General features: G+C 31.5%; 4 protein-coding genes across 4 annotated transcripts in view; 2 read left to right on the top strand and 2 right to left on the bottom strand.

Annotated features, from left to right (window-relative positions):
- Positions 1 to 396, bottom strand: part of LOC105624324 (collagen alpha-1(XI) chain-like) — an 11,376-nt gene extending 10,980 nt beyond the window's left edge. The window contains exon 1 of the mRNA XM_012205681.1: positions 255 to 396. Within this exon, the coding sequence (XP_012061071.1) occupies positions 255 to 396 (142 nt within the window). The remainder of the gene's footprint in view (positions 1 to 254) is intronic.
- A 2,214-nt stretch (positions 397 to 2,610) lies between these two features.
- Positions 2,611 to 6,492, top strand: LOC105624322 (probable ATP-dependent RNA helicase DDX10). The gene is made up of 13 exons (XM_012205680.1): positions 2,611 to 2,614; positions 2,857 to 2,975; positions 3,056 to 3,247; positions 3,339 to 3,611; positions 3,698 to 3,819; positions 3,898 to 4,099; positions 4,164 to 4,326; positions 4,487 to 4,670; positions 4,744 to 4,920; positions 4,996 to 5,219; positions 5,321 to 5,514; positions 5,690 to 6,081; positions 6,156 to 6,492. Exons 1-13 carry the CDS (start codon positions 2,611 to 2,613, stop codon positions 6,277 to 6,279), a joined length of 2,370 nt encoding a protein of 789 aa, XP_012061070.1. The 3' UTR covers positions 6,280 to 6,492.
- A 453-nt stretch (positions 6,493 to 6,945) lies between these two features.
- On the bottom strand, positions 6,946 to 8,727 carry LOC105624286 (isocitrate dehydrogenase [NAD] subunit gamma, mitochondrial). The gene is made up of 2 exons (XM_012205646.1): positions 8,512 to 8,727; positions 6,946 to 7,884 (listed from the first exon to the last, which is right to left on the bottom strand). Exons 1-2 carry the CDS (start codon positions 8,725 to 8,727, stop codon positions 6,946 to 6,948), a joined length of 1,155 nt encoding a protein of 384 aa, XP_012061036.1.
- A 2,996-nt stretch (positions 8,728 to 11,723) lies between these two features.
- Positions 11,724 to 13,033, top strand: LOC105624287 (chromobox protein homolog 1-like). Its single transcript, XM_012205647.1, has 3 exons — positions 11,724 to 11,813; positions 11,893 to 12,130; positions 12,275 to 13,033. Exons 1-3 carry the CDS (start codon positions 11,724 to 11,726, stop codon positions 12,499 to 12,501), a joined length of 555 nt encoding a protein of 184 aa, XP_012061037.1. The 3' UTR covers positions 12,502 to 13,033.
- Positions 13,034 to 14,019: the final 986 nt, after the last annotated feature.

The following is a 14,019-nucleotide window of genomic DNA, read 5'->3' as shown; positions in this document are numbered from 1 at the left end:
AGAGAGAGAGAGAGAGAGAGAGAAGAGAGAGAGAGAGAGAGAGAGAAAGAGAGAGAGAGAAAGAGATACACTTTTAACTATATTAAAATAAAATATGTTCAAAATAAGATATAACTACGATCGACGAAAATTTAAAAGCAAATTTTTAAACGCGATCTTGATATTTTTAAAAAGCATTAAACTCAAAATTTTATTTTGCAGAAAGACATACGAAGTGCTGAATATCGCTAAAGTTTGAGATTTTCAAAACTTACATGTATCTTGCAGCGCAGCATCCACTGCGTTTCGCTGCAAATCGGATAGGATAATCATCAAAAACAATGAATGTACAAGAAGCACGATCCACGTGGATCGCAGTGTTCTCCATTGCCCTCTCGTGTGGTCCAGTAGCCGCATGATCTCTTCTCGCGTTGTCAAAACATACTTCAGCTAATTTTCCGATACGTCTCATACACGTAGGCTCATCAGAAATACGACACACGAGATCCGCGATTACAGGATCTTCGTGATAATGTGAGATCTTTTTCCGATCATCGGAATTTCTGCTTTCTAACTGTTGTTTCTATTTCTCTTTCTTTAACTCTCAACATCGCTTCTCGAGATAACACAATACCGAATTAATTCCGAATATGGCTACTTCTCTGAACTATGTCCTCTTTTCCCTTTGCTTATCCCTTATTCAAACTGCGTTCCTCTTACTGTCTAGTTTTCCCTTGCGATGCATGAATGCAACTGTCGCCTAGATGATACTTGCGTTCCATACATGTACTTTTTAGTAATGATTCCATATCTCTTCTATTAACACTGATTCGTATATGACATAGGAGACAAATCGCAGGGTGCAGTGTCATCGGGTTAGTCCCTCCTTTCCTTTAGACATGATATAATTGAGAGCATCACTATGAATTGCAAACATAAATTAAAAGAAATCGATAAAAATTTATTTTATAAAACTACGGATTTCTAATTTTTATTATAAGAACTTTATCTAGCAATTTTAAGTTTTCTGTTTGTTTTTTTATCTGTTCGAATTAAAAATCGTTTAAATAGTTGACTCATTTCTTAGAAATTTTTGTTTTAATTGATCCATACATTGCTTCCTTAAAGCATGATTTGCCAAGAATATTATATTACACATTGCACTGTATTCACAATTAAGAAAATGATTTAATTATTTTTATGAAAAATATATAAAATAATATATATTAGATATATTATGTGGAAATAGAATGAAAAACAAAGAAATCAAATAGCTAACTTTTCAAACTAATTTATGATTTTAAATATACAAATTTTATTTTACAGAACATATTTTTGTCTCATTTCTATCTATTTTATAATTAAATTCTAAAAGAATAGATACAAAAAATTGCGTGAATATATCTTTAAGAAGAGCACGTTATATAGCAATTAAGAAGCGTAATGGTCAGTGACCGAATACTACAGTTATTATGAACTTTGACATCTCATTGATTGCGTATGCGTTTTGATTAGTATCTTCATGTTTCTTCTTCTGTTATGTAATAAAAGTTTGACATAAAAAAAACTTCTATTTATCTTAACCAATAATGCTGGGCAATGATACGATTATTATTTCAATATACATCGATTTTTATAAGATTCATGAATAATCAATGTTGAAATATATTGTAAATACTAAAGAAGGCTAAAAGATTAGTCGAAACATGTATAAGTAATGATATAATATATAATTAACTTAAAGAAACAAAAACTACCCAGCAAACGAGAATGGACTGAAATGAATTGAAATGGATTCAGATTTACAGAAATATTGATTCACGAATGTTAAAATGAATGCTTTTCAATTCTGAATGCATTTTTATTCATTTATAGGAATTGCATGGAGCACATCTCTATACCTTTCAATCTAAAAATAATATTGGCTTTTTCTGTATATTATGAATATACAGAATTCAATTCAAATTCAAAATTTCAATTCTATTCAATTCAAAATTTTGAATAGGAAATGCAGTTTTTCAATTCAATTGCATCCAATTGAATCTAATTGAATCCAATTGAATCCAATTAAATTAAAAAAAAAGTATTTACTATTTAAAATACGCATTCGGATAAAAAAAAATTTCAATCCATTTTAATCCATTCTCGTTTGCTAGGTTGTTTCTGATGCAATAACAAAAGATACTCATACAATACTAATATTTTATTCGAGAAATATACATCCTTAGAACATTATTCAGATGCGACAAAAGAACGTTTTCTGGATATCTTACTACGTCATTTGGAGGTCTATGTTATATTATGGATAGATTTTAATGATCTATATATTATATATTAAATTTATTTACACACGATTACTTTATATTGCACGTAAATATAGATTATTATTTATATTTTAGGCGTAAATGCCAAACTTAATCTCCGATATCCTGTATCCATATACACATAAACAATAAATTTTACATAAAAGCAAAAAATCTTGATAATATAAAATATAAAATATTACATACAACAAAATTGGTAAATTTTTAATGTTGATAATTACCAAACTGTTACTAATTAACGATAAATTTGCTGTTAACTTTATCGACTATCGACAATTATCTAAATTTATAATTATATGTTATCAACATGAGTAATTTTTGTATTAGTTTATCTATTTTTACAGTAAGGGGCAGCACTTTTATGCTTCTCATTTGTTCAATTGTCGTTTCATTTATTAAACGAATATTCAATGAAACAAACACGTGGTGTCGGAGAGAAAAGAGAGAGAGAGAGAGAGAGAGAGAGAGAGAGAGAGATAACATTTGAGAATAATATCGAAAAATATAGTTTAGTTTAAAAAACGAAACGAAATAATATTTATTGTTTAGTAAGTGAAAAAACGGAGAGAAATAAATGACTATGGCGAACAAAAAAAAGTAAAGGCTTATGTGAAAAAGAAGCGGACACCAGAAAGTAAAATAATTGAGACACTGCAGTCTAAGTATAACACTGTAAGTAGATACATTTCAATAATATTATGTGACATAACAATTCAAAAGTACGTAAAATTAATTACAACGTAAAATTATAGATAGATGTTACAAAAACAACAAAATTCAGAGATCTCCCCTTATCGAGGATTACCTTAAAGGGTTTAACAGAAAACAACTATGTTGAAATGACAGATATCCAGAAGCAAAGCATCGGCTTAGCCTTGCAAGGCAACGATATCTTGGGAGCTGCAAAAACCGGCAGTGGCAAAACACTGGCTTTTCTTATTCCAGTACAAACAAGTCTTCCATATATTTTAATTGTTACAACATTATTATATATTGTTACATATTGAATTCATGTTTAATAAAATATTGTTCCAGATATTGGAAATTTTGTACTGCAAACAATGGACAAGACTGGATGGACTAGGCTCACTAATTATTACACCTACGAGAGAGCTAGCGTATCAGATATATGAGACATTGCGAAAAGTGGGTCAATATCATAGTATTTCAGCAGGCTTAATTATAGGGGGAAAGGACTTAAAATTTGAGAGGAAACGTATGGACCAGTGCAATATAATTATATGTACACCAGGACGTTTGCTCCAGCATATGGATGAAAATCCATTATTCAATTGTGTGAATATGCAGGTAATTGTTTAATATTTTCTTTTACTCCTAAATAAATTATATGCTTTTGAAGAAATAGAAGTTAATGAAAATATAATTATTTACAGATATTAGTGTTAGATGAAGCAGATTGTTGTTTAGACATGGGTTTTGAGAAAACTATGAACTCTATTATTGAAAACTTGCCTCCTAAAAGACAGACTTTGCTCTTTTCAGCAACTCAAACAAAGTATATATTGAAAGATAATTTTATAGAATTAAAATTTTATGTCATAATGTTATTGATTGTATTTTACATTTTTATTAGATCTGTGAAAGATCTAGCGAGATTAAGTCTGAAAGATCCATTGTATGTATCTGTGCATGAACATTCTACACACACCACACCAGAAGGCCTGCAACAAAGTTACATCATATGTTCCTTGGAAGATAAGCTAGCGATGCTGTGGTCTTTTATAAGAAATCATATGAAGCAGAAAATTATTGTGTTCTTTTCCAGCTGTAAACAAGTAATTATTTTTTATATTAATGACAAATTGTCATGAATTGACATTTGTTTATCAAAAATTTTAGGTGAAATATGTATACGAAGCATTTTGCCGATTACGGCCAGGCATTAGTTTATTAGCTCTTTATGGTACTCTTCATCAGCTGAGAAGAATGAATATTTACGAATCATTTTGCAAGAAACAACACGCTGTTTTATTCGCGACTGATATTGCTGCTCGCGGATTAGGTATTAAAATTAAATTAAATTCTGCTCTGCAAAATATTGTTTACAATATTTGTAAATTTCTTTATGAAAGAATTTCTTGTTGTATTGAAATATACATTGTGTGTATTATTTCTTTTAGTTCTTATAATTTTAATAAATCATAATAACTATAATTTTGTAGACTTCCCTACTGTAAATTGGGTGGTACAAATGGATTGTCCGGAAGACGTCAATGCCTACATACACAGAGCAGGCAGGACTGCCAGATTTAAAAGTGGTGGTGAATCTCTTCTAGTGTTGTTACCATCCGAAGAAATGATAATCGAGAGACTTAAGCAACGTAAAATCCCAATAAATATGATAAAGTAAAGTTTTTATACATGTATAAATTTTATTTTAACTTATTTACATTCGTTACTCATCTATCTCTATGTTTAGGATTAATCCAAACAAATTGCAATCGCCGCATCGTAAGCTGGAAGCTTTATTAGCGCGAGACGTAACATTGAAAGAAACAGCTCAGAGAGCCTTTGTATCATATATCAAATCAATTTTCTTAATGAAGGATAAAGAAATCTTCAATGTGCACGCTTTAAATACAGATGAATTTGCCAAGTAAGCATTTGTTGAATTATTCATCATCGAATATGATCATTCTTGAATATTTCTTCATAGTAGAATTTTTTACAGATCGTTAGGTTTAGCCATACCTCCGAGAATCCGATTCTTACAAAGAATGCAGAAAAAAATGTCGAATAATGATGTCAAGACTGAAAAAAAGATAGAAACTTCAACCAATTCGGCAGATAACAGCGATCAGGAAGATAGCGGAAATAACTCTGACAAAAGTGATATTTCTAATAAAAGTGAAAAAAAAATAACTAAAGAGGAAAAAACTACTGTTCTTCAGATTAGTAAGAAAATTGAAAATCACTTATTAAGATATATTATAGATTCCTTATTCCTTACTTATAAAAAAAACACGTTTAACTATGTGTAATCTATATTTTTTTAGATAATAGTGATGACGAAGACATACTAACTATAAAAAGAAAAAATATAGATATCGATGATATTCCTATGACAGAGAATGAAGATAAAAATACTTCGAACAAAAAGAAATTTATAACAAAAGTTGCACTCGCTAAGAAGATTCTCAAAAAGAAGATTGTACCTAATAAAAAGACTATGTTTGATGATGAAGGCCAAGTAAGAATTTTATATTATGAATTCTTACATATTCTATTACACAACGTAAACTTACGGTTTATAATCTTATTACAATTTTGAGATTAGCAAAAGCTGAATTTATATTTATTTACATTAATTTTTTTCCAAGTTTTTTTTAATCGTTTATCTGTATACGAGAATATCTATATTCCAGGAATTAGTTGATTCTACCAAAATAAAAATGTCAGAATTAGCACGACAGTACGAGAATGAAGTCGATTCTGGAATTAATATCGAGATGGCAAAGCAAGTCTTACGCGAGGAGGATCAGTTCGATAAACAAAGATACAGAGAAAAGAATAAAGAAAAACGCAGAGAAAAGAAAAGGAAACTGAAAATCAACAAGAAAACGGAAACAAATGATGAAGAGAGCGAAGATGCAGACGATGATTATGATACCGAAAGTGAAGCTAGTGAAGGTCCAGATCTTTCATGGTTACCTGATCCAGATAAAATATACGGCAAACAAAATGGAGACGAAGAAATATCGTCTTCTAACGAGTCTGAAGAAGATCAAATATCTGAGGAAGAAAGCATAACTCACAAGTATATAAAAATCACATAATTTATACTTATAAACTATATTGGAAAACTTAAAAATTTAATTCTTTCTGTTATAGCCCTTTCAAGAGAAAATTGATAACGCAAGAGGAATACAAAGGGATTAAGAAGAAACAAAAAGTATCTAATGTTGCTTGTCTACAAGCCGATGAAGAATTAGCATTACAATTATTACAGAATTAGTACAAAGTACTTTAGAGAAATGTAAATTTTTACATTTTATTTATGAATGTGGCGATATGTACACTTTACAATATAATGATTACCTTAACAGTAAAGTGTAATTTTTTTACATTTTGTGTCATAGTTTTAATTCAACTAGATAAAATTGTACTAAGGCGGCATATGATTATTTGTCAGCTTAATAAATTATGATTATTTTCTTACGCACAAATATCAGTGAGTATTCTTTTAATGGTAAGGTGTAACAAGTACTTTACATTTCATACAAGTTACTCTCACAGTGATAATATTTGGTAAATTCATCTATAGGAACTGCTACTACTTACAATGTACAATAAATATTTTACAAAATTCCAATTATTAAACAAATTACTATACAGAGCATATTTGTGATAGGGAGCCAAAATCCATCCAATTATTTAAGAGCAATGATTTTATGGAAGAGAAATATTTCGCAGTTTCGAGCCAATAGATGAAATTTTGTTTTCGCATATTGTCGGATCATTCCTTATTCTACAATTGTCCTAACTAGCTTATATCCTTATATATCCTTTATATTATCTCACTAGAAATCACACAAGATTCTTGGTACATATACTTCGAACTTGCCACTTTCCATAGACAATTGCTACAAGAGATTTTTAGCTAGAATAATTTTCAGTCTTTTTAAGCGGTTGCGATTTTGATGTGTTTCAAAATATTATCAACGACATCTCTGCTCGTTGCAGTGCCACCGAGATCGCGAGTATGTATTCCTTGATTAATAGTTTTGTTGATTGCATTCTGGATAACAGTAGCATGATGTTTGTGACCTAGATGACGCAACATATCTACTGCAGCATTCAGCATCGCAATTGGATTGGCAATGTTCTTGCCAGCGATGCTGGTACCGGTGTTACGAGTGCCTGGCTCGAAGATCGTGTAATGGTCGCCATAGTTCTTGCCGGCTAATAAACCGGCACCACCCAACAAACCGCATACCACATTCGATACGATGGCACCATACAAATTGGTCGTTAATACAACATCAAACTGATGTGGATTTGATACAAGCTGCATGCAACAATTATCAATAATCATATCGTTGTGAATGATATCCGGATAATCCTTGGCTACCCGCCGCGAGATTTCTAAGAAAAGTCCATCTGACAGCTTCATGATGTTCGCTTTATGAACTGTTGTAACTTTCTTGCGACCGTTCCTCTTGGCATATTCAAACGCATAACGGGCGACACGTTCAGAGTTGAAATTCGTGATGACTTTCATACTTTCAATAACGCCGTAGACGCTCTCATGTTCCAACATGGAGTACTCACCCTCAGTATTCTGCCTCACAATAACAATATCGATGTTCTTCTGACGTGAGTTTACACCCGGATAAGATACACAATGTAGAACATTCACATAAAGATCGAGCTCATTTCGCAGAGCAACATTTCTAGAAAGAACACCAGCCTCTGTACTGCGCGTTTCTATGTTTCCTTTTAGAGCTACTCCATTTCTGCGTATTGATGTAATTGCATAATCTAAATCGACATTGTCATCTGCGTTGGGATCGATCTCGACATCTTCAAAGTCCACTGGTACACCAGCATATTTAAAAACCTGAAACAAAGAAATTGGAAATATTATCTCCAATATCAGGTTTAGATAAGAGATTGGTGAGAAGATTGCTCCTTCTATCTAATGTATTCTTGCATTGTTAAGGTCCAATTCTATCACTATATTTAATATTAAGATTAACTGTAGAGCCTCTTTCATCAACTTCGATTACTATTAATCGATGATTAACTCAATCATCATGACTGCTTGAACAGTTTGTCTTAGAAAAGAGAGACATTCTGATACATTAAATTGTTGATACTTCTGTAAGTTGATTGTCGATTAATTTAATAAGAAGTTAGTAAAAGAAACCCTATATCTCAGTTTAACTTATTATTTATCTTTTTTTAATTTTTACGGCCGATGCACAGACCTTTGCATAATGCATAATGCGTAAAGTATAAGAAAATTAACCAATCAGAGTCTTTTATTTCAAAGAAAGGAAGGAGATAAAGATTCTTTGATTGGTTCATTTTTTTATGCATTATGTATTATGCATTATGCAAGACTGCGCTCCTCTACTTTAGAATTAGAAAAGGATAAAAAATAAATTAAACGAGATCAAAGTTAATCTTATATTAGTAAAACCAAACCTTGGAATCATAAATTCAAGAACGATGATCTACGCACTTCCTTTACATAACCCATCAACTCCGGTCCAATGCCAGCTCCAGGTAGCATGGTAACTGTGTGCCTGCCACCGTAATGAGCCTTTGGTATTGGCATCACTTTCTTGATCGTGGGAGTTTTGTGCTGAATATCAAAGCCTGACAGAGATGCGCATCGATGACTCTGAAATATCACGGGCTTGGGTTTTAGGTACCTTAAAACCGAGCGGGCAGCCATCTCGCTGTATTGTTTTGCTGTAAAACATAACGAAAATCAATCATTTAATCTCGGAGTTAGTCTAATGCATATTATTATTTAATACATACCGTTAGCTTGGCAAGTGCTATTTTAACAACACCTTTGATGCACCCAAAACTCCGAAAGACCTTGCCAGTACCACGCCACACCACGCCAGACTCACCAAGCTCACAAACAAAACGCGACAGTTAGCACGTGATGATTTCAATATGATTCACTTGCCACTACAAATGTTCCGAAGTGTTTTTTGATTGTCAATCAGGATTTTTTTATTTTTTGTGTAGTCACGTGGACTGCAAATTTTTCAAGCGTATTGATTAGTACACTATAACTAAGATAGAGAATTTCTATAAAAATTTGAAAACTCTCTCTTTTCTACTCTGAGCCAATCAATTGCTTAGAGCAAGAGAAGAAAAAAAACAAACTTTCAAATTAACTCGGATTCTCATACAGATACGAGCACTTTGCACCAAGAGAGTGTTTTGATTCTCATTGATGGAAAAAAAATATATATATATATGTAGTTTATGCTGCAAATTGGCCAATTTAATATTAAATAAGAAAATAATAAAAGTAATTTTTAAAAATAATAATTTTATTGCGAAAAATATTATCTTGACTAGGAATTAAAGCACAGACTCTTGCATAATGCATAACATATAAGACATAAGAAATCCAATCAATCAGAGTTCTTTATTCCATGGAAAGGAAGGAAACAAAAGATTTTTAACTGATACATTTTCTTATGCATTACGTGTTATGCGTTATGCAAGATTCTGTGCTCTCTGCTTTAAGTTACATTTCTTGCACAATTTAACTCTTCTTTTGCAGCTAAACACAACAGATCATTGACTCGGAGTCATGTCGAGTCAGTAAATCAAATATGCTATAAGAATTTCAACCTATCAGAAATCGTTATGGAATACATAGCTTCTGATAGATTAAAATTCTTTTTCTCTGTTCTCTATTCCCTGTTCCTTTTATGCAGAGCCCATATTTATCAATTTTTATCACGTGACTTATTTTAACGCCGAAAATGAGCCTCGTGCATGAAAGGCACCTTAATGTCGGTGATTCAATAAAAAATTCCAAGCATCAATGGCTGCGTTAGCGGACTCAACAGTTGAGTGAACGTTTGCTGTTATTGATGTATTCTTTTAGATTATCCAATCAATATTTTTGATCAAGAGATCGTCCGCTGAACGTAGCCAATAGAGTGGATCAACAGGTGAATGTTCTCGAATATTCACCACGTGACTTAAATCGACTAGGCTATGTTCAAATTCCCATTCAAGTGCTACCCAGGTATCCTTGTTATTTACTGAACATTAAACAAGGATGACATGACACCCGGAGAACACTCGGATGGGGCTTGATTGTATTTTGAAATGAGATGAAAATTACAAAAGTAAGCAATGATTATTAGGTATTGATCAATTAAATTATGAATATTCTAGTGAATTTGTTCATTTTTGCAATTTTACAATTGACCTCCTGAACACGAACTTTAATGGAAAGCATTGAGCGCATTTAATAGTTGAATGAGCTTGTTATTGATGTATTCTTTTAGCTCATCCAATCAGAATTTTAGATCTAGAAGAATACACTAATAACAGCTCATTCAACTGTTGAGTCCACTCAATGTGCCCATTGAGAACTTTCTCCTTCTCTCTCTTTCTCTTTATCATCAATACAAAAATTGCAAAAATTTTGCAAAAGTTTTGAAAGATTTCAAGCGATGCGAATAAATTTTGAAGCAAATCCTAGGAATTTTGCGAAAGAGCCATTTTTTCCTACAAAGAAATTTTCATGCTAACAGCTTGGTCAGACTGACTTTTTCGCGGCAACGACTTCAGTCAGAAGTCACTCGCAACGAAAGATTTAGAGAGTAAGGAGGCTACGTCAAGGTGATTCAGAGTTCGTGATCCTTGTACATTGAAACGATCCAGGTGAGTTCCATTCTCGAATACATTGTCGAGCGCGCAATACGTCATCGACATTATACGAGGTAATGTCGCGATTCTTAAAAAGAAAAGAAGAGAAACACCGGCGCGTCACCGCTAATGCCGCCATTTTAGACCAAGCCGCGGCGTATCTTGCGACATAATCATTTTCACGCAATCACTCCGCGGCTCGTCGCCACATATAATTCCATGTCTACCCCGTTCGCTGTCATCCTAATTCGCATTGCATTACAACACGTTACATGTTAGAGTCGATTTAGCATGCGACGCGTCATGCATCATACTGCGCCATATCACTCCACGCTATGCCACGCCGGTATAGAGTGCGTCCTAGCGCAATTTCTCATCGGTCCTTTTATTTACAATACTGAATCGTGCGATCAGATGAAAGTCTGTCATATTCTTACACGAAACGATTAACTTCTTCGCTCTAAAATCTATTTGCTTTATATTGTTTGTATCTTTATGTGATTCTAGACTGCTGATTCCTTTTGTTTCCGATAGTTATCTTTCTAAAGCCCAATTGCATCACTTTGACTTTAAGCGAGACTTAAAATTCTATCTGTCTCGTTTTAAAACCAAAAAAAATAGAGACAGAAAGAGTTTTAAGCCTCACTTAAAATCAAAGTAACGTTGGTGCAATCAAACCTAAGAGTATTTCCTTCTTGATTACAAGTGCTGAAGATCTGTATTTCATATTACTATATGCTAGAAAGCAACTTTGTAATTATTGTAAACTTCTTCAATAAGATTGATTTATACATTTAGATCCATAAGAAAACAACAGCAAGAACCAATCGTATTGAATTTTTTACAACAGTTATAAAGTTCTTTCTCTGCTGAATGCAACCATAGATTTTCACTACTTGCAGTAAACAAGTAATGCAAAAGCTTATATTGTAATGCTAAGCTATTAGTTCAGCTATAGAAAAAGACCTTATGTAGATGTTTTTTTAATTTTTATAAGTATTTATAAAGACTTATTTGATTTTTACATTTGCAGTATATACCATGAGCAAAGTGAAAGATTCTACAACAGATGAGGCAGAAGAGGAATTTAGTGTAGAGAAAGTCTTAGACAGAAGAATCGTGAAGGGAAAAGTATGTAAAATCTTATTACATGATATCTCATTCAATATAAAGTGTCATTTTAATTTTAAAAAAATTGTTTGGATTATAGGTGGAATATTATTTAAAATGGAAAGGATATTCCAACGACGAAAACACATGGGAACCAGAAGAAAATTTAGATTGTCCGGATCTGATCGCTCAGTTTGAAGAACAACGGAAAAAGAAGGACGGAAGTGCATCTGGGAAACGTCATGAAGAAAAGGAACAAAAGAAACGAAAAAGCAATAACACACCGACGCCCACTCAAGCCAAGAAAAAGGCAGCAGTGGAAGAAAAGAAGCTGGAAGGTAAAGGGAAGCATCGAAAATTTTTGGTTCTTATTTATTTTTAGTTTTTTTTATCATTTTCCTCGGTTTTTTTTTAAATGATATCAAAATACTTGAAGCAAACCAATGTTTCAGTCTATTATGAATATTCTTTTAACTTTATAGGATTTGATAGAAATCTGGAACCCGAGCGTATTATTGGAGCGACAGATTCCAGTGGTGAACTGATGTTCTTAATGAAATGGAAAGGAACAGACGATGCAGATCTGGTACCTGCACGCATTGCTAACGAAAAGTGCCCACAGATCGTGATTAAATTTTATGAGGAACGACTCACATGGCATAGCCCAGCTCACGATGACGAAAACTCGACGAAACCTGACCCGGAGTAGCGCCCAGCATTCTTTCATGATTTATTTTTATCATTGCAAAGTATTTCCTTGTAACATCTATCCTAGGTTATTTACGAGTTTTTTAACTTTTGTAGGTAAAAAATAAATATATCAAAGATTTTTTGAATATTAATATAGAATGGTATAATGTAGAAGGAATTGAAGAAAGTTCAAAGATTATTTTAAAGAAAACTACGTACATTGTCACCACTTAATAACATGTCTATCTTTGAAATGTGGAAACGTGAATTTTCAAACAATTACATAAGTTTCACCGACACATCTTAAAATGTATTATTTTTTCGTAGATAATATCTTTCAATACATAACATATTTATTAAAAATATATTTTAAATAGCAGTTTTTTTTTAATAGCGTAGGTTCTTTCTAATTATTTCGTTCTTTTTTTTTTTGTATTTATCATGTAGTCATGTAAAATGTTAATAATCTGTTGCACCTACATAAATTATCTGCCATTTTAATTAAAATATATGCGATTTACTGTTCAAATAAATAAATTAAAAATTGATAATTATGTGTAACACGTAAAATAATTTTAATTATTAGTAAAACAGAAATTTAACAAATAATATAAAAAAATTAGCCTAAATACTGGATTTCACCATTCCAGCTATTTAATACAAGACTGCTAATTTGATTCCTCAGAGCTTGTAAGAAATAATTTGCAATAGTGACAGATGAATTCTTGTAATTATTTATTTCTTTTTTTACATGAAATTCATTTTTTTTTTATATAGTTATTTAATTTTATCTATTGAACATTAAAATATTTTTTTCTGATTCAAATTAAAATATTACATTCTAATGGTTGATTACTTTGAAAAGAGAATTCATTAATGAGTTCAATTAAGTATAAAGTATAAACATTAAATATATTTAATAATATTGAAATATTAATAGGCTTGCAAAATTAACAAAACATGAGACAGACCAAAGTACAATGCAGATCGCAATGCGCAATAAATTTAACAGATTATAAAATTGAGACATTTTAAATTCTAAATACAAAATTTCATATGTTTCTAAGTGCAATAATGGGCGAGAGAGGAGAGCTTATTGGAGTACTGAATATCTGCTAATACATGCATAAGTCTGAAAAATGTTGAATTTTACTAGTTTAACCGTTGAATTCAGTTAACCGTCTATTTGACAAAGGATGTAATGGGATGATTATTTGAATCTTATGTTCGCTGAAAATAACTCCAAACGGATGAATCGAAACGTACGAAATTTTGAAATCTAAGTTTTATAATTTATTAGATTTATTACGCATTACGATCTGCGTTGTACTCATCGGCCTGTCTCATGTTTTGTTAAATATGTTTATATTGAAAATAAATTGTTATGCATAATAATAACATATAAGTAAAATTATAGTATAATATTATATAATAACACCATTTTGCCTAAAAATTTCATAAAGAAGACAAGTGCTTTTTTATACATACACATATATATATATATATATATATATATATATATATAATTAATATTATT

Source organism: Atta cephalotes, assembly GCF_000143395.1.
Source record: "Atta cephalotes unplaced genomic scaffold scaffold00075, whole genome shotgun sequence".
NCBI lineage: Eukaryota > Metazoa > Arthropoda > Insecta > Hymenoptera > Formicidae > Atta > Atta cephalotes.
The sequence above is the reverse complement of the archived record's forward strand: the minus strand, read 5'-3'. Positions and strand labels throughout refer to the sequence as shown.